This window comes from Canis lupus, chromosome 4 (genome assembly GCF_003254725.2).
Source record: "Canis lupus dingo isolate Sandy chromosome 4, ASM325472v2, whole genome shotgun sequence".
Lineage (NCBI taxonomy): Eukaryota > Metazoa > Chordata > Mammalia > Carnivora > Canidae > Canis > Canis lupus.
In genome coordinates, this window is record NC_064246.1 from 73016483 (window position 1) to 73036755 (window position 20273).

A 20273-nucleotide genomic window follows, 5' to 3' on the forward strand; every position below is an offset into this window, starting at 1 on the left:
AGGGAGGTCACCATCCTGTCCTCCAACATGCCACACTGTCTCCGTCTGAGGCCCTTTATCAGTGATGCTACCTAAGACATCCTTCCCTTCCCTTCCCTTCCCTTCCCTTCCCTTCCCTTCCCTTCCCTTCCCTTCCCTTCCCTTCCCTTCCCTTCACAGGGCTGGCTCCTCATGACATGGACTCATCTCCAATGTCCTCTCCTCAGAGAGGCAGGAGGTCTTTGTGTGACAGTCCTAGATGCACTGTTTACCCAGCCCCTTCAATCATAACTCATTTTCTCTTCTTCACACTTCTCAGGATCAGTAACCACCCCATTTCATTCTGTTTGAATTTATTGTGTGTCCCTTCTACTAGCTAGTAGAGAGTAAGCTCCCCTGGATGGCCAGGTGTGTCTCTTGTTTCCCCTGTGCTCCCAGGGCCTAGCACAGGGCCTGCCACAAAGTAAGCTGGGATGAATTCCTGTTAAGTGGGTCAGTTAAAGGGTCCATGTTCTCTTAAGTAAATTCTAATATAGGTCAAGAATGTGGTAACCACGATGGACTGAATACCTTATCAGGGTCTCGAGGACATTTACCCTGAATCGGATGTATGTCACATCGCATATATCCCTGTATACTTATCCTTTATTGTAGCATAAGTGTCCTTGGGTAGAGACTTGTCCTTACAGCTTAGTCATCTTTCTATAGTTTAGCATTTTAGCACTAGGCTTGGATCTTTGCGTGGTGAGACCGGTTAGAACTTCGACTGTGACAAGATCAGGCCAACCACTTTTCCTTCAAACTCAGTCTTTTATGCATATGGATGAAATGTGTGTGTGGTGTGTGTGTGTTGATACAAGGTCTCTAAGACTTCTGAGGTCACATGAGTAACACCCCAACGCTGTCGCTGCCAACAGGTACAAGTCAGCAGCCGTGGCTGCCAGCATCATCAGGCGCTCTCACCCCCTGACCCCTGCCCAGAGGCTGGTGGGCTGGATCGACCACATCCTCCAGACAGGGGGTGCAGCACACCTCAAGCCCTATGCCTTGCAGCAGCCATGGCATGAGCAGTACCTGCTGGATGTCATCTTGTTCCTGCTGGTGGTCACCCTGGGCACCCTGTGGCTCTGTGGGAAGCTGCTGGGCATGGTGGCCAGGTGGGTGTGTGGGACCAGGAAGCAGAAGAAGGCCTGATGGAGGTTCAGCCTTGACAGGTGTTTGGGGAGCCACTGGTTGCAGATGGCTTTCCCCAGCACAGGACACCCCTGGTGTCTTCCCTGTATTGGTACTTGAGGTTGGCGTAGAAATATCTCCTCATAATTTCCTGCCCTGTTTGGAAATTCTTATGAAGCAATCTTGGGGATTATTTTTTCAAATTGTGGTAAAATACATATTGTATAAAACTTCATATTTTAGTTATTAATTGTACAGTTAGTGGCATTGAGCACATTGACATTATCATAGAAACATTACCACCACCCACTCCAGAAGAAATTTTATCTTCCCAAACTCAAACTGCACACCGATGAAATAGTAATTCCCCATATCCTTGCCCCCACCACCAGCCCCACGCCTGGCAACTCCTGTTCTACTTTCTGTGTCTATGAATTTGATCTTGGCTTCCTGACTTACCCCTCATCAGTGACATCCTCACTCAGACCCAAACCTTCAGCAAACATCCCCACCTTCCTCCCCACTCCCTGTCCCTAGACACAGCACCCTTCTTACTTCATCCTTGGTGTCTGACACTTAGTCTCTCTGCCCAGTCCAGCCTCACATTTTATGAGATCAGATACTAGCCAGTACTTCCATGTTGGGTTTTCCTCTTGTCGGTCCTTTTCACCTCACCTCCAGGATCAGGAAGCCTGGTCTCTGTCCTGCAGCTAGGCAGGAGTGGCTCCCCCAGGACTCCACCTGTCTTCTCTGTCCCAGGTCCCTCCTGTGAAGTACTCCTCCCTGGTTGCTCAGGCCTGAAGGCTGCCTTTAGGCCACAGCTAATGTTGTGGTTTTCACTTCTCATAGGCCCCTTTTCAAGATTCCCTCTCTTAAAATGTAATCATGGAGACCTTACTTGAAGATCCTGGACTTCTCCATGAGGCTCTGGATCCTCAGATCCAGTGAGTATGGCAGTTCCCAGGACTTGATTAACTTAGGAAACATCCATCTGTGCCACCACCACTACCCTCCTGCCCCCGCAAATGTGGCACAGAATATCCCTCTATACCTCTATAGGAATTACATTCAGTTCCTAGCAAAATACACCCCAAAACATGTGCTTTAACCACCAGGATTTTAATATGTTTAGTGTTTGATTCTCTGAAAAGGGCTGGTGTGGAGGCTCCATGTTATTGTCTGTAGCTTCCCCCTCTTTTTTGGACTTTCCTATCTCCTTTATTAGATACCAGGCTCCCTCTCTGGTAGGTTCCTTATATAATATATTTTACTTTCCTTCAATTGTGCCTTCATATTTTCTTTTGTTTTCACATGGAATTCACTGTATACTTAAGCATTTCAGACGTATAGTATCTTGTATATGGAAACATAGTGAAGAAAACAGTAGATATACCGGATGGTCCCAGACACCTTAGTTTTTGATTGCTTAATTCTGATGTTGTGACTACATGTTGAAATAACTCAAATGGAGGATGAAGCAGCTACTACAAATATTCCATGTAACAAGGGAAAGAACCCCACCCTTGGGAATATTATAGGATAACATAACATTCTGGGTAGAATGTCCCTGGTGCCAGTGTGTAGCGAGTTCTGTGTGTTCTCATGCTGCACCATGTCACCCTACAGCCACAAGCACGTCACATGAGGAAGTGTGTGTGTGTGTGTGTGTGTGTGTGTGTGTAATTCAAGGTCTTAGTTCTGCAATTCTTATGAAATCTCTGAAACTGGTTTCTGGCAATAGTTCCTTGAAAACCAGACCTGAAGCTTTCTCTGTGTTGTCATTAGAATAAATAGATAAGATGTTTTCCCCTCGTAACCAACAAAAGGACCAAGGGATGAGGCTTCCAGCTGATGTTCCCACTACCACCATGTCATCCTCCCTGAACACTTATAACTCAGTAAGGCCAACTCTGTGCCTGCTGCTTCCTAAGCTCCACTCCCACCCAGGAAATCTGATCAAAGGGAGCCAGTGAGCCAGGATGATGCCTCTAATCTCCTTACATCAAAACCTTATCCACTGAGCTGACTGTCAGCATGGCCTTGATGATATGAACGTCTGATCTCATCATTCCCTGGTTCAGATCTTTCGTCAGTTCTCATTGCATAGAATACAATCTCTCTGTGATTGGTTTCTGGCTACCACTCCAAATGTATCTTGCAACTCTGAAATAGACCCACATGGACATGTCAGTTGATTTAGACAAAGGTGCAAAGACAAATCAGTGAGAAAAGAGAAATCTCTTCAGCAAATTATACTGGAACAATTGATATCAGAATGGTCTTTCATTTTTACTTAATGACATACACCAAACGACATTAACTGTCACTGCATATCATACACAAAAATTAACTCAAAGTGAATCATTGACCTAAAAGCAAACCCTGAATGTTCTAAAGGAAAATCACTGTAGTCCTTTGGTAGAACAGATTTATCATTCAGATCACACAAGCTCAAATCATAAAAGAAAAACATTTGATTAACTGAACTTTGTCAAAATGAAAAACTTTTTTACTCTTAACACAAATATATAAGCTATCAACTGGGAGAAAATATTGCAGCACATTTCTCAAAGAACTTGTATCTAGGATATCTAAGCAAATCTTACAACCAGTACAAAAATGGACAAAAAATTTTGAGTAGACACTTCTCAACAGAAGATATGCAAATGACCAATAATCACATGAAAAATTACTAGACACATTAGTCACTAGAGAAATACAAAATAAAACCACAGTGTCACAGCACATCTACTGGAACAGCTACAATTAAAAAGACTGATCATATGAGTAGTTAGCAAGAAGATGGAGCTACTGGGGCTCACATCCATTCCATTACTGAGAGGGGGTGTGAAATAGTGCAGCCACACAGGAAAATCACTTCACAATTTCTCAGTTCAGCACATACTGACCACATGATCCAGCCATTCCACTTCTGGTATTTACTCAAGTTAATGAAAGCCTCTGTCCATGTGGAAATCTGTCCACAATGTTCATAATAACTTTATTTATAATAACTCCAGACTAAGAAAAAATTACATGCCCATTAATAAGTGAATGGAGTAACATTTGTGTTCTATCCATATAATGGATGCAGTTTATTGAATATAAATTATACTTTAAAATTGATTTAAAAATCTCTATGTGTGAGATGTGTTCTTCAGTGCCTTTCTGTGGAGTCCCTTAAAATGTAGTGTTCATGAATTATTTTTGCATTTGAGTATAATTGACAATGCAAATACATTTCAGTAATTTTTTTTTAATTTTTATTTTTTTATTTATGATAGAGAGAGAGAGAGAGAGAGAGGCAGAGACACAGGCAGAGGGAGAAGCAGGCTCCATGCACCGGGAGCCCGATGTGGGATTCAATCCTGGGTCTCCAGGATCGCGCCCTAGGCCAAAGGCAGGCGCCAAACCGCTGCGCCACCCAGGGATCCCTACATTTCAGTAATTTTAAAGTAGTAGAGCTAGTGTGGTTTTGAAGAGAGAAGAGATATGTGTGTATAAGAATTGGGGGGGGGGTTATTTCTTGAAGAATGAAAGGACTAATGAATGTAAGCAGATGAAGGGATCAGGTTCATATATTAGATTTAATTCAAGTTTATTTTGTGAGTAGGACCTGGAGTCTTTCCATAATTATAACCTTAACACATTTGATAAATGATAAACACAGGCAAACTATTTGTTTATCTTTAATGGGCATGAAACATGACACAGTATCTACATATAAAATACATGTACTTAGAGGTATATTTTAAGATGCTGAAATGAAGTTAATCTGCATCTATGTTTCCTTTCATTTTGTAGTGAGTCTTCCACTTATCTGTTTCTACATTAGCACTGACCACATTCACATATTGGTTCCTACAGACAGTGCTCTATGGATGTGATTCCTCCCCTATGTCAGTCTTCTGTTGGTTCATCATGTCCTAATTGCAGGCTACTGTGAGATGGTTATTTGTTTAAATGTCAACCAATTATCTTTGAAAAAGGAGGTAAATGGAATACTAGTTGTCTTAAACTTCTACTTAGTTCAGGGAACTAGCTAGAAGTTTCATGTTTTTTTTTTTTTTTTTGTTAAAGATTTTTATTTTTTTATTCATGAGAGACACAGGCAGAGGGAGAAGCAAGCTCCCTGCAGGGAGCCCCACGTGGGACTTGATCCTGGGTCTCCAGGATCATGCCCTGGGCTGAAGGTGGCGCTAAACCCCTGAGCCACCCTGGCTGCCCGGTTTCATATTTTGAATGTCCTTAATATAAGTGTATTTACCCAGTTCAACAATTTGATTCAGCCAACATTGCCCAATTTCGTGTTTGTGCAAGGCACTATGCTGGGCACTTTGGAAGAGGCAAAGATGATCCAGAGTATCCTGGTCCTCTCACGGGGCTTCCCACAGTCTTACTGATTAATTGCAAGGTAGATTAATCTGTCACTGACAGTGCATCTTATCTCAGTGGTTAGTTTAGCTTAGTAATTACATTTAGTGAAAATGAAATGATACAGCTTAGTACCTTGAGGTCAGCTGCAGTAAGGAGGGATGTTTTTGGATGAAAAGCTAATGGTGTATGGGGGAAGATAGTCCTATCCTGGGGTGAAGGTGGATTGCACATCAAATACCCTGTCAGTGTCAATAGCTTTTAATGCTTGGTAGGTGTCATACGCCATAGAGAAAGGCCTTCTAAAAGCAGCATTTATCCTAAAAGAGAGACAACTTATTTAGCAAGTGGCCCCTTCTTGTTCCTCAAATCACACTCTGCTGGAAATTCCTTCAAGCAAGGCAAGTCTTCATTAAAATCCACAGAAAATATTACCTTCTTGATCTCCAGGGCGAGAGTGAGAATTGGACAAGACAAATATGATGTCTTCTGTAGAGATTGTAGAAATCAATGGCCACACTTGCCTGAGAATACATATAATGTACGATGCAGAATAGAACATGGAACTCCGGTCTTCATCATTAGAGTCCTAATTTCTTTGGACTACTCCATGATGGAAGTGAGAGAAGGGGTGGAAATGAGGTAGGGTGGATGTCATGGGTACAAGAATGAAGGAGAGCATGAGTTAGGTACTGTTTTCTAAACAGGGCATTAGACTGCTTCTAATCTGGCAAACTCATTGCTAAGGAACAAGTGTAAAAAGGGAAGTGAGAAGAGGAGAAGAAAGGAGAAAAGATGACACCAAGGGTGGAAACAGTAGGGAATGACATCCTGTCCGTGTGAGCATGCAGAGAAGGAGAGAGGGCTTTGAATCACCTAGAATTACACCTAGCATCTCCTGTGTGTTGAGGTTTTAAGTCTCACCTGACAGATAATGAGACACCCTAGCAGGATGTCCTGTGGAGATGACAGAAGGGCAGGAAGGCTATGTCTTGTAGAGTAAGACAATTTGCTGAACGTTATTTCATACAACTTATGAGGCAAGTTTTGATGCCGTCCTGGAAACCAAACAATTGCCAGCTACATTTCCTGCTGCCTTCCCTCTCAGGCAAGCCGCTTGGGCTTTCACAGCTACCACAGGTCCTAGGCAACAAAAGTGTAAACTTGAGAAAAGGCTGGGCCAGGTTAGGGATTGATAGTGAACTGAGCCAATCAGGCTGTGACTCTGCTTCAGTGATTCTACACTGGGCAATCAGCGTCAAGAGGGCTGCCTGCCAACAAGATCCTGGGGGGAAGGTGAGGGGAAGGAGACCTGGGGGAGGTATGCTAGGGGCTGAGCCCTTCCAGGCACGCTTTGGGAGATAGTTTCAGTTCCCATCAACTGGTGGCAGCAGGTTAACATTTAAGGTAAATCGATGTTTTTCATCTATTATGTTGACTTGATCACTTTATTTAGTTTTAGCTAAATGATGGGGCGGTGGAGAGAGAGAAAGAGAAAATGAAAGATATTACTTTTGAAAGAGAAAACCAACAGTTGATGAGAGTTCTTGGTTGTCAGTCTAGGGAGAAAATAGAGTGGTTCTGGGGAGGCTTTTGTCATCTTTGTGAAGAGGGGCTCAGATAAAAAGGCACAAAAATCACCTTTATTCTGTAAAGGGGAAGGAAATAAACACCACTGAGCAGTGGCAATGTATGCGGTATCAAAGTGTGAAGAGTTTGGGTGAATTGCTTCAATTAGCCTGCATAACCATTGAAAATGCTGAGCTTCGAGAAGATTAAATATCTCCAAGTCATAATGCAATTAAGAGACTGAGCTTTGATTCAGATGTTGGTTTTTCTGACATTTAAAAATGTGCTATTTCTGCCTTACTCTGCTGAACTGACCACTTAGATAAGAAACAGAATTCTTATTAATGTGGGTTGGGGGAAGGGGGGGGCAGCCTGGGTGGCTCAGTGGTTTAGGGCCACCTTCAGCGCAGGGCCTGATCCTGGGGACCCGGGATCAAGTCCCATATCGGGCTCCCTGCATGGAGCCTGCTTCTCCCTCTGCCTGTGTCTCTGCCTCTCTCTCTCTCTCTCTCTGTATCTTTCATGAATAAATAAATAAATAAAATCTTAAAAAAAAAAATAAAGTGGGCTGGGCACAGCTTGCCAAAAATTGTAGAGTTGATTTGATTGATCACAAAATTGAGATGGGCTTTGGTAAATAGCAATACTGTTTATCTTCCCTTCAGTCTGGGGTGTAGTTAAATCATACTAAGTAGATGAATTTTTTTCCTGTTTTTAAAGCTCTTTTTTTTTTTTAACCAAAATCATCTTATGATAGAAATGTCTTTATTTCATAATTGTGCATCTTAAATATTGAGATTTAAATTGTGGATATTCATTTCTATTTACATTCAAATAGCAGTGATCTAATAGTAATAGCATTGGTCAATTCCAATAGTAATCTAGTAGCATCGAGCTAAGTGCTGATGATAGACACCCAAAGTTTACAAGCTTTGCCCTTAAGAACCTTACAGTCTGGGAGAGGCAGTTCTGAAAGCGAGGAGTTACAGCATGGTTCAACGTGGACACTGGCTTTTGCACAGATTATGCAAAGATGCGAGCTGCTTCACTCTGGTGAGAATGGTTATGTGAGGCGTCACCGTAGTGACTGTACAGGGAAGAATAGGACTTCTGCAGGCCAGCAAGCGAGGGAGGGTGTTCCTTAATGCGGAGCTGTGTGTACAGAGGCACGGGGACAGGATACCATAGTGTGTTTGGGGAATGTGAGTCCTTATAAATGCAGAATAGATTTTAAAGGGGTGGAGAATTGCAAGAAATAAGGCTGGAGAGAAAGGTAGGGCCAATGTGTACCTTAAATGCTAAGATGTTTGCTCTTTACCTGCACACCAAAGGGTTTTTGATGAGAATGTGAAGTTCAGATTTCCATTTTGTAAAGATTGCTTTGACAATCATCTGGAGGAAGGATGGAAGGAGGGGGAAGACTAGTGAAAAGGAAATAATTAAGAGGAAATTTCAATAGTGGAAATGAGAGGTGACCAGGTCCTGGACTAAGGTTGTATCCATGGCAATGGAGGGGAGGGAGAGAACAGAGAGGCAAGGGATGTCAGGATGGTGAAATTCTACAGGACTTGGCTGCTGATTCATGTAGAGGGTGAGAAGGAGTCTAGGGTAATGTTCAGTGAATGACCTGGGGAGATGGTGATGTCATTTCCTGAGGCAAGGAACAGGAGGAAAAGATAATGAACTTGGCTCTGGAACATTAATCCCGAGACGTCTGTAGGTCATTGAAGTGCACATGTTTTGTGGGAAGTTTGAAATCTGACTCTGAAGCTAGCACAATGCATGAGTTGAAATAAAGATTTGGGAGCCAGCATTCCGTCAGTGGATGTGGCTAAAATGGCCACGAGATGGCATGAGAGCGTGATGAGGATAAATAAACCAAATCCCAAGAAACAGTAGCATTTTAAAAAGGAGGCGGAAGACAAGGGAGGGGCAAAATAGGTCAGACTTGAGAGGAAGGGAGTCAGAGGAAAGTAAGATTCATAGACATTGAGAGAAAAGTTTTAAGGCAGAATGATCAATAGAGTCAACTGCTGGGCAAAGTGAAATAGAAACTAGACATGTGAGAATGGGGAAAATTAACAAGGCAGGAAACCACAAATGTTGGAGAGGATGTGGAGAAAAGGGAACCCTCTTACACTGTGGGTGGGAATGTGAACTGGTGCAGCCACTCTGGAAAACTGTGTGGAGGTTCCTCAAAGAGTTAAAAATACAACTGCCCTACGACCCAGCAATTGCACTGCTGGGGATTTACCCCAAAGATACAGATGCAATGAAACGCCGGGACACCTGCACCCCGATGTTTCTAGCAGCAATGTCCACAATAGCCAAACTGTGGAGGGAGCCTCGGTGTCCATCGAAAGATGAATGGATAAAGAAGATGTGGTTTATGTATACAATGGAATATTCCTCAGCCATTAGAAACGACAAATACCCACCATTTGCTTCAACGTGGATGGGACTGGAGGGTATTATGCTGAGTGAAGTAAGTCAATCGGAGAAGGACAAACATTATATGTTCTCATTCATTTGGGGAATATAAATAATAGTGAAAGGGAATATAAGGGAAGGGAGAAGAAATGGGTGGGAAATATCAGAAAGGGAGACAGAACGTAAAGACTCCTAACTCTGGGAAATGAACTAGGGGTGGTGGAAGGGGAGGAGGGCGGGGGGTGGGGGTGAATGGGTGGCGGGCACTGAGGGGGGCACTTGACGGGATGAGCACTGGGTGTTATTCTGTATGTTGGCAAATTGAACACCAATAAAAAATAAATTTATTTAAAAAAAAAGAAAGAAACTAGACATGACTGTTGAAGTTGGCCATCAGGTTGGCAGTGGTTCCTGAGAGAATGCTTGGTGGAGGGACAGTGGAGACCAGACTGCAGTAGACTGAAGGATGAATGGAACGTGAGAAAGTGGAGAAATGAGAGGCTCCTTCAGGTCTTGGGCTTTGAAGGGAGATAGCTAGAGGCAGTCTAGGAAGGAGGGACCATTGCAGATCCATGAACTAAAAAGAGGAGCTGTGATTTTTAAGACAAGGTGTGGAGCAGAGTGGCATAGGGTTGAAAAGATTGAAAGAGGAATGTAACCAGTGTCATACTAATATTTCAGGCTTTGTGGGCCAGAGGTCTCCATGGCAACTATCAAACTTCGATGTTGTAGCATGAAACCAGCCACAGATAATCCATAAACGAATGTGTGTGGCTGTTTTCCAATAAAAGTTTATTTACAAAACTAGGTCAAGGGGGCAAATTTGGCCCGTGGGCTGTGATTTGAAGTCCCCAGATCTAAATCATTTTAGGTTATGCTGGCCTAAACTCAGGGTCTTCTTGATAACTGCCCAGGGAAAGGTGGATCTTATTTTCTTTGGAGGAACGGAGGTTGAGAGCTCAGAAATCATCAATGCGCTAACTTCTGATTCCAGGATTCACATCAGTCTCCTTCATCGGGGTAATCTGGTTGCTTCACACAAATGTCCTGGAGTAAACTGATCTGGATGTGCTCACACACTTACTTTCTAGAAGGACTCCCTTTCTTCTGCCAACAGTGGCAGAAACTGCCAGTTGCTCACTCAATTGCCAGTTTCTTCTTCTTTATAAACACAACCTGAAGGATGGCAAAGTACCCAGCCCCAAAATTAGCTTTCTCAGCTCTCTTGATGTGTTTGGGTTGCTATAGCAAAATACCACAGACTGGGTAGCTTATAAAACAAGTTTATTTCTCATAATTCTGCAGACTAGGAATCCAAGATCAAGACACCAAGATCTGGGCCCCCTCCCTGGCACAGAACCAGCACCTTTGCGCTCTCCTTGGGTGCTAGAAGGGGAAAGGGATCTCGAGGAGCTTCCTTCAGAAGGCACTAATCACATTCCTGAAGGCTCTACCCTCCTGATTTGAGTACCTCCCAAAGGCCCCACCTCCTAATACTGTGGGAGTTAGATTTCAACCTATAGATTTTGGAGGAGCATAAACATTCAGACCATAGCACCACCCTCCTTTGCAGGACTGGCCAATGACATTTCAGTGGGAGGAGTTGGGTGGAGTCCTGGGGAGCTATCATGGAGGGAGGACTGAGCTACCAAGTACTCTTCTTGCCCTTGCTCTTGTCTGTTGCCTGAGGTGTGGGTGTAACGGTGGGAACAGCTATGGTTCTTTTGTAACTTCAGGCAACTCTGAAGATAAAAACAATGGTGAGGTAGAGAGATAGTAGTTTCTTGGGACATAAACTCTTTGAAATGCCTCCCGACTTCTTTTACATGAGAGGAAAATAAACCTCTATCTTTTCAGAGACAATGATCTATTTCTATTAAGAGTAGCCGGATACAATTCCTGTCCGATGCTGTCCCTGTGACATTGGATTTCTACCCATAAACACTTCTTGGTTTTCTGGAAGTATCAGTTAAGAGCCTTCAAGATGCAACTAATTGGCTGGATTTCTAAGTGGCCATAAAATAAACATTAAACATACCAATGACTCCAAAGGAAGCATTTTAAGTGACCTAAAATAGTTACTAAGTGAGTGCTTTTGGCCACGAATGTTGCAAAAATAGAAATGGTAGTCAGACCTTCATTCCCATCTGAAAGTAGTGGAAAATAAAAAGTTGGGGTTTGTCTTCACGGTGGGTTTGAAATCACTGAGGCCAAGGTCTCATGGCACCTGAAAAATGGGATATTGGAACATTGCCTGGTTGGTTCTAAGAGCACAGTCGCTGAAACCAGGGAGTTTGGAACAAAAGTTTTCTTTTTTTAAATTCTTTTTTGCATTTTGTACACAAATTGAGACGAATCTTTGCTTACTTTTGTGCAGCTTAGATCTTTTCTTACTCTGCTTCTTTAAGAGCTTTCATGTAGCAGGCTCCCTGACCAGAATAGATTGCAAGCAATTTCTTGGTAAAAACCCCAGGGACTCAAGGCAGAGCAAGATGGGGGAGACAGCAAGGAGAGTGTTATTACGACAGCTCCTGCCTGCAGAGATTCTCAGGGGGACGCTCATTATAAGGATCTTGTAACCCAGGGACCTCTGTATCCTGTAAACCTGGTATCCCATTGTGTTAGTTACATAGGCCCTCGGATATCAGACTAAACAGTGGTTCTCACTCTCTTCGTAGCCAAAAATGCTGCAGAGGTTGCTAAATGCTGATAAAATATTACTGAGAGAACAGGTCATAATGGAGTTGGTTTATCCCCCCTTCCGCTTCTGAGGGGCAGCCAAGTCTCTCCTCACACAGGATTGCTGGTTACTTACCCAGGTAAAGGTCATCCCAAGCCCGGTGTGGATAAACTTTTGCCCATTGTATCAGTTAGAAATACTTTTGGCCGTAGTAGAGAACCTGACCGACTGTGCATTAAGCAAACCAGGGCTTAGGTTCCTCTCTTGACAAGAGTGTGGAGTCAGTTGCTGAGTCGGTTCCGCAGCACAGTGATCTTAGGCTGTAAGTTGGTATCTCTGTGGTTCTCTTTTTCCTCATGACTACAAAGGTTGCCATATCTCCAGACATTGTATTCTTGTTCAAGGCAGGAAGAGGCAAACAAGACGGAGGGGCTCTCTTAGAGTCCTCAGTATGTTCAGTTGAGTCTCTGGCCAGAACTCATTCACAGGGCCACCCAACTGAAGGTGGAATGTGGCAGAGAAAGAAGATTGGAATGATCTTAGAATAAGCCAGTTGCAATGTCTGGAAAATCATCTGTAGTTCGAATTCAACAAAGTCAGAACCACCCTGAGGAATGGAAACTCCTGGAAGGGACTTTGGTTGTCTCATTCACTACTGTCGTGTGGCACATAATAGGTGGTCAATAAATGTACATACGTTGACTTCAAGACCAGAACTAGGGTGAGGCAAAGTAGGCACCCAGGGCAAATATTTAAGGAGGCACTCACACTTAGGCTTGGGGTTTGCACAATCCTGAGATGGAGGGGCTCCTTAAACATTGCACCCTACCTTACTAAGCCTGAATCCCAACCCTGGCTGAATTAATAAAATGAAATTTCAAGCAGGTGTATGAAATAGACAGTTTACAACACTGGTATTTATAAAATAATTTTTATTATAAAAAATTATAAAATTATTTATATAATTTATTATTCATAAAATTATTTATATAATTATAAACTTATAAAAATAATAATATAAAATTATTATTATTTTATAATAAAAATTATTCTCAAATCATGCCATATCATAAACATTAACATGAGAACATGAATCACATCTCAAGGATCAGCAGAAAAAAAAATAAAGGACTATGATTTAGCAGACGTGGGCTCTCTAGAGAAATTTGCCGGTCGACAACAGCTAAAGCATGAATTTTAAGCATCTTGAGAAAATGTATTTCGGCATCGAGAGAACCAGACTTCGGTGACATCTGAATTCTGGTGTGCTCACGTCGCTATAGATGGCACGCCGTCATACTTCACATCTACGCAGAACCTGGCGATCCAGACAAAACTCAGCTGTTTCATGTATTCATATGTCGTGGAATATTTTTAAAAATAATTTGTGGGAAAAACGAACTAGGGGTGGTGGAAGGGGAGGAGGGCGGGGGGTGGGGGTGACTGGGTGGCGGGCACTGAGGAGGGCACTTGACGGGGTGAGCACTGGGTGTTATTCTGTATGTTGGCAAATTGAACACCAATAAAAAATAAATTTATTATTAAACAAACAAAAAAAGAGTAAATCTAATGGAAGATAATCAGGGCAGTAGCTTTGAGTTCAGATTTCAGAAAAAAAACAAAACAAGAGAAAATCAAGAGCTTGCAAATCCTCCTACTAGCCGAGCAAGGGCCCTGAGGCAAGAGGGAGAGGGGTCACATTTAGGACCCGGGTGGGGCCTGGCTTTGCTCTGCGCTCCTGTCCCCTTCCCTCCTCTGCAGTGAAAGCCTTCCGACCCTCCGAGGCAGTCTCTTCCTTGAAGTTTTGTTCACTCTCATTTCATGGACCTTCTCTGCCTCCCCCGAAGCAGTGTAGGAGCACCAGGGGGCCACTGCTGAGCAGGGGGGCCCTAGGTAGAACCCACTCAGGTGTCGGCGGCAGACTTTGCCACTGCCTCGTGGCACTTGCTCAGGCCGGTGACCCAGGTTCTCTGGGTGTGTGCCGACGTCCGGGCTAGGGAGCAAGATTTGACAGGCCCCACCACCTGAGGCCAAGTGCTCATATGTTTAAAGCATTGAGCCCAGATTGTGGTCCCCGGAGTGGTTATCACTGAGGTTACTACCACTTCTCTCTCTTTTTTTCAATTTAACATTTGTTTTTATTTAAATTCAGTTTGCCAACATATAGCATAACACCCAGTGCTCATCCCATCATGTGCCCCCCTCAGTGCCTGTCACCCAGTGACTTTATCCCTCCGCCCGCCTCCCCTTCCTCAACCCTTTGTTTCCCAGAGTTAAGAGTCTCTCATGGTCTGTCCCCCTCTCTAACTTTTCCCACTCATTTTCCTTCCTTTCCCTATAGTCCCTTTCACTATTTTTTATATTCCCCGTATGAGTGAAACCATATGATGTTTGTCCTTCTCCGATTGACTTATTTCACTCAGCATAATACCCTCCAGTTCCATCCATATCGAGGCAAACTGGTGGATATCTGTCTTTTCTGATGGCTGCGTAATATTCCATCGTGTATATAGACCACATCTTCTTCATCCATTCATCTGTCAAATGGCATCGTGGCTCCTTCCATAGTTTGGCTATTGCGGACATTGCTTCAATGAACATTGGGGTGCAGGTGCCCCTTCATTTCACTACATTTGCATCTTTGGGGTAAATGCCCACGAGTACAATTGCTGGGTCGTAGGGTAGCTCTATTTTTAACTTTTTGAGGAAACTCCACACAGTTTTCCAGGGTGGCTGCCCCAGCTTGCCTTCCCAGCAACAGTGCAAGAGGGGTCCCCTTTCTCCACATCCTCACCAACATTTGTTTCCTGTCTTGTTAATTTTAGCTACTTCTCTTCACTGTTAACAGTCTTTCCTCCAGCCCTTCCCCTCAAGGTCTCACTCCTGCCACTAGAGGGACCTGGTAGCTTATATTCTCAAACTTGGGTGCACATTAAAACCCTCTGAAGGGCGCCTGGGGGGCTCAGTCAGCTAAGTGTCCTGACTCTTGATCTCAGCTCAGTCTTGATCTCAGGGTCATGAGTTTGAGCCCATGTTGGACTCTGTGCTGGGTGTGGGGCCTACTTAAAATGAAAACAAAACCACAAAACCCTCTGTAAACATTAAAATGCAGATCCCAGCACTCACACCTAGAGATTCTCTTACTGTGTTTGGGATGGGGCACGGGCACCTTTATTTTCCAACACCTCTGGTGCTCTCATTGCCCGGATGCTCCCAGTTCTTTCTCTCCGGCAGAGCTGCTCAACCTCGGGACTACTGGCATTCTGGACTGGGGGGTTCTGTGGTTGTGGGGGCTGTCCCGTGCCCTGGAGGATGCTTAGCAGCATCTCTGGCCTCTGCTCACGAGATGCCAGTAGTACCCCACACCCCTGTTGTGACAACCAAAAATGTCTCCAAGCATTGTCAAATATCCCCTGGGGACAGAGAGGGAGGGCAGCGTGGGTGAAATCATACCTGGCTGGAGCCACAGCTCTGTAATATCGCCCGAAGAGTTAGCACTGCCCCATCCTAGTAGCTAGAGATGCTAAGGGTCTGTTTCGTTGAACTGAGCTCAGGTGGGTTCAGTGAAGGATCTCTCAGGATGTCGACGACGCTGCCCTACACCTGTGGTTATCCCGGGGGAGGCGGTTCCCAGGATTCTACTGCAGAAACCATATCTTTCCTTAAACCATCTGAGTCTTTCATTTCAGCCTCAGAGGGGGCACCTCCTAGCCACCTGCTAGGTTGCTCTGAGCCCTGGGATCTAATTTATTCCAGAGGAGCATTTTCTAAGGGAAATTCTTGAGGAGCTACAGGCTTTTGTCATCTACTGCCTAGCAGGAACTAGTTTATCGAATGGACTGGAGTCAGTAGAGTGGTTTAATGTTTCCCAACCATTGCCTTCAAACACGACCTATGGTATGTCTCACCCCATTTCAGGTGTTAAGAGGTGCACGGAGTCTAAATTGAAATTTGAGTCTTACATCTGGTTCCCAAGTAGAGACAGGATAAAAACCACTGCATGTCCCCCATCCCCATGGGGGTGGCCATTAGGCGCAGGGTCAAGCCTGAGCTAGTGGAGGGGGAAGGTTTGGCCTGGCTGTGAGCTTGAGAGAAAGCAAGCTTGTCTCCCACCTCCTGAGAACGAGCCTGAAGCGCTCCAGTTTCAGCAGCAGCTACCTACTGGTGACATTGCCTTACTCTTTCCTTTAAATGGAAGAACGTTTAAAACCCCACGGAGCTATTGTAGCCACTTTGGGTCCCTTGCTATTGAAATGGTTAATATAATGACACAGGTAACTTAACAGTTACAGAAATGCCTGAAAATGTTTTTTTTTTTTTTTTAAGATTTTATTTATTTATTCATGAGAGACACACACACAGAAAGGCAGAGATGCAGGCAGAGGGAGAAGAGTCTCCTTGCAGGAACCCTGATGCAGGCCTTGATCCTGGGACCCCAGGATCATGGCCTCAGCCAAAGGCAGACGCTCAACCGCTGAGCCACCCAGGTGTCCCCTGAAAATATTTTAAAGACAAACCTCACTGCCTGCCTGTGGGGAAACCAGGCTTGATGCCTCAGGAGGCAGGAAGGTCTTTGGGAAGCTTGGGCATCCCTGGGGCGGTTCCTGTTCTCAGAGGGCCGTGCCTGTGTGATGGGCTCCGTAGGCCCGTTTCCCCCGGGTGCACCCTGTCCCCCTGGCGCAGCGCCCCCCGCAGCGGGGCGCAGAGGAGGATCGTGGGGGCCTAACCAGGTGCAGGCATCCTGGAGCACCTCCCTGCCCTGCCTCCTCCCTGCACACCACCCTCCCCGCCTCTGCTCCCCCTGCCACGCTTGCAGAGCCCTGCCCCCCGTTTCCCAGATTCTGTCCCTACCAACTCCTAGAGGCTAACCCCCCCCTTCTCTACAGTTTAGTCCGACCTGACTAAACCTGCTTCTGCTCCCTGTGCGTCTTCATGCAACCATCCTTTTTCCAAAAGAGGCAAACCAGAAGGGTAGTGTCGCAGAGAACAGAGAGCGAGGGTTCTTCCGAGGCTGGAGGGAGACGTTTCCTTTGGATCTTGCATCGAAGAGGTTGTGGAAGCTCTCGGGGCTTGGTCTTTATGGATGCCTGGGTACAGGATTCCTGGGCCTCTCTGCGCACCTGTGTCTAAGATCCAGCCCTGTGTGCGGATGGTGGGGTGTAGACCCAGGAGAGACAGTCAGAGCCCGAATCAGCCCATTGCCGCGAGAGGGCACCAGAGACCACAGCCTGGGGTTGAGCGCCCCCCCCCCCCCCCCCCCCAAAGGGCTCGGTTTCAGTCTGTCCCTGAACTCGGCAAACAAGACTTCCACTGAGGCTCAGGGAGAGGCAGACGGCCCCGCAGCTTGGCCTTTCCGTAGCGCATCCCGCGCTGATTCTGTTGAAGCCCCAGCCGAGCGCCCCGGCGGCGGCAGGCACCTGTGCCCCACGACAGCCGCAGCGAGGGGGCCTAGCGAGCGCCCCTGTGCGGAGACCTGGTGACCTTTGCTGCGAGGTCCCCTTTGGCTTTGTGGCTGGCGGCCCTGGCCTGGGCCCCGCATCTCCAGGTCTCTGCACGCTCTCGCTGGGTGAACGAGCCCCGGGCCGCTGGGGGTGGGGTAGGGGTGGGGGTGGCCGTAAGCTGGATCCGGCTTTTTTTTTTTTTTTTAATGAACTTCTTTTTTTTAATAATAAATTTATTTTTTATTGGTGTTCAATTTGCCAACATACAGAATAACACCCAGTGCTCATCCCGTCAAGTGTCCCCCTCAGTGCCCGTCACCCAGTCACCCCCACCCCCGCCCTCCTCCACCTCCACCATCCCTAGTTCATTTCCCAGAGTTAGGAGTCTCTCATGTTCTGTCTCCCTTTCTGATATTTCCTACCCATTTCTTCTCCCTTCCCTTTTACTATTATTTATATTCCCCAAATGAATGAGACCCTATAATGTTTGTCCTTCTCCGACTGACTTACTTCACTCAGCATAATACCCTCCAGGTCCATCCACTTCGAAGCAAATGGTGGGTATTTGTCATTTCTAATGGCTGAGGAATATTCCATTGTACACATAAACCACATCTTCTTTATCCATTCATCTTTCGATGGACACCGAGGCTCCCTCCACAGTTTGGCTATTGTGGACATTGCTGCTAGAAACATCGGGGTGCAGGTGTCCCGGCGTTTCATTGCATTTGTATCTTTGGGGTAAATCCCCAACAGTGCAATTGCTGGGTCGTAGGGCAGGTCTATTTTTAACTGTTTGAGGAACCTCCACACAGTTTTCCAGAGTGGCTGCACCAGGTCACATTCCCACCAACAGTGTAAGAGGGTTCCCTTTTCTCCGCATCCTCTCCAACATTTGTGGTTTCCTGCCTTGTTAAATGAACTTTTAAAAAAATTCTTTAAAACTTTAAGTAGAAAAATAAATAAATAAATAAATAAATAAATAAATAAATAAATAAAACTTTAAGTAGGCTCCATGCCCACGTGGGGCCGGAACTCACGACCCTGAGATTAAGAGTTGCGTGCTCCCCGACTGAGCCAGCCAGGTGCCCCTGAAAAGCCCACTTAAAAAGCCAGAATTTAAGCAAGCGGAGAGTACCAAGGGGTGGAGGTTGGGTTCTTAGGTGTGATGCACCATTACAGACTCCTAGATACACACACACGTAGGATACTTTTCTGCGTCTGGCCAGTTCTCTCCCTTTCGGGGCTCCAGGAGCGTTAACGGAGCTGATGCGCACCCGGAGTGCGCGGGGGGGGGGGGGGGGGGGGGGGGGGGGTTGAGCGGCCCCAGGACAGGCGCTGGCGGCGAGCCCGCCCTCTCCTCCACGCTGCACCTTCGCCTTCCCTCCATCTCCCATCTCTTTTCCTTTCTCTGTCCCCGCCGCCGACAGCTCCGTGCAGTCAGCGTGACCTGTCCCCTGGCTGTCCCCAGCCTGTGCCACCTGCCCATCCGTGGTCCACACCGACCCCTAGGGCTCCGCGGCAACCTCACGGCCTCATTGCAGCCCCCGGAGGTCTCCTGTTGCTCTCAGTTCAGGATCCAAACTGCCCGGCAGGTGTCCCAGGCTCCCGGTGACCCGGCGGCACCTGCTTACCTGCCCAGTGTCCTCTCTCTCCAAATCTCCAAATCCCCTTTCCATATTCCCTCCTTACCCCACAACGCTTGGTCTCACCCTTCTGCGATCACCCCCCCCCCCCATACTTGCATTTCTGCACCCGTGTCACTTTTTCTTTCACCTGGGCCTCAGCACTTGGGAGCCGCACGTGCGCCTCCCCCGTCCGCCCCCCACCGCCCTAGCCTGGGGAACGACTCTCTCCCCCAGGATTCGGGCTTGGACGTCGCCTCCTCTGACCAGCCTTCCCGGAAAGCCCCCCTCCGGGGCCCGGTCACCCCCTCTTCTGGTTTGTGGCGGCTCAGGGGTGGGTTGCTCTCCCGCACCTGCTCCAGAGCACTGTGCTTTCGGTTCCCGCTTCCCCTGCTCGGAACTGAGTCCTTAGTGAACCTTTGCGGAGGCGGGGGTGGGGGGTGGTGGGGGGGTGGTGGGTGGGGGTGGGGTCATCGGGACCCCGGCCCCGGGAGCTGCGCAGACGCGATGCCAACACCAGGGGGCGCTGCGGCCGCGTGCACGGGTCGGGGGTGGGGTGGGGGGTGCACCGCGAGCCGGTCGCCCTTGGTCACCCTTCCCCCATCGCGGCCTGCCCTGAAACCTCCCAGTTCTTCCCGAACTTTGTCTCGGGTCCTTAATTAACCCCCGGGCTTCGGTGGTTAAGCTTAAAGCAAATGTAAGAGCCTACGCTGTTCCAGGGCTTGCGTCGCAGCGTGACCCTTCCTCCCAGCCCCCGGGACCTGGACACGGCGCGCGAAACACGCTCGCTGTTCGTGGACCGAGTGGTGCCCGATGCCCAAGGCCCGCGGGCCAGGTGCGCCGGCAAGGGTCTGGCAGGAGAGAACGGACTGTTCTTCCCCCTGAATATATCGAAGTCAACTCCAGAGGTCGCCACTCGCGTGGTGTAGGGTCCCCCTGGGGCTGGACCCTGCAGGAGGCTGCCCTGTGAGTGCCCCCCCCCGCCCCCCCGCGCTCTCGGAG

The 20273-nt window shown here is 46.7% G+C and overlaps 2 protein-coding genes across 8 annotated transcripts in view; both read left to right on the forward strand.

The window, feature by feature from the left end:
- LOC112652725 (UDP-glucuronosyltransferase 3A1-like) overlaps positions 1-1387 on the forward strand; it is a 119545-nt gene extending 118158 nt beyond the window's left edge. For 3 of the 5 annotated variants that reach the window (XM_049109355.1, XM_049109358.1, XM_025436390.3), the window contains one exon: positions 897-1387. In XM_049109355.1, coding sequence (XP_048965312.1) covers positions 897-1173 — 277 coding nt within the window. In that variant the 3' untranslated portion in view covers positions 1174-1387. The remainder of the gene's footprint in view (positions 1-896) is intronic. The other 2 variants (XM_049109357.1, XM_049109363.1) reach the window with 2 other exon arrangements.
- A 5434-nt stretch (positions 1388-6821) lies between these two features.
- CAPSL (calcyphosine like) overlaps positions 6822-20273 on the forward strand; it is a 34702-nt gene continuing 21250 nt past the window's right edge. Inside the window, exon 1 of one of the 3 annotated variants that reach the window (XM_025436368.3) lies at positions 6822-6933. The gene's annotated coding sequence lies outside the window, so the exon portion shown is untranslated. Of the gene's footprint in view, positions 6934-19904; positions 20238-20273 lie in introns of those variants that run through there. The other 2 variants (XM_025436369.3, XM_049109364.1) reach the window with 2 other exon arrangements.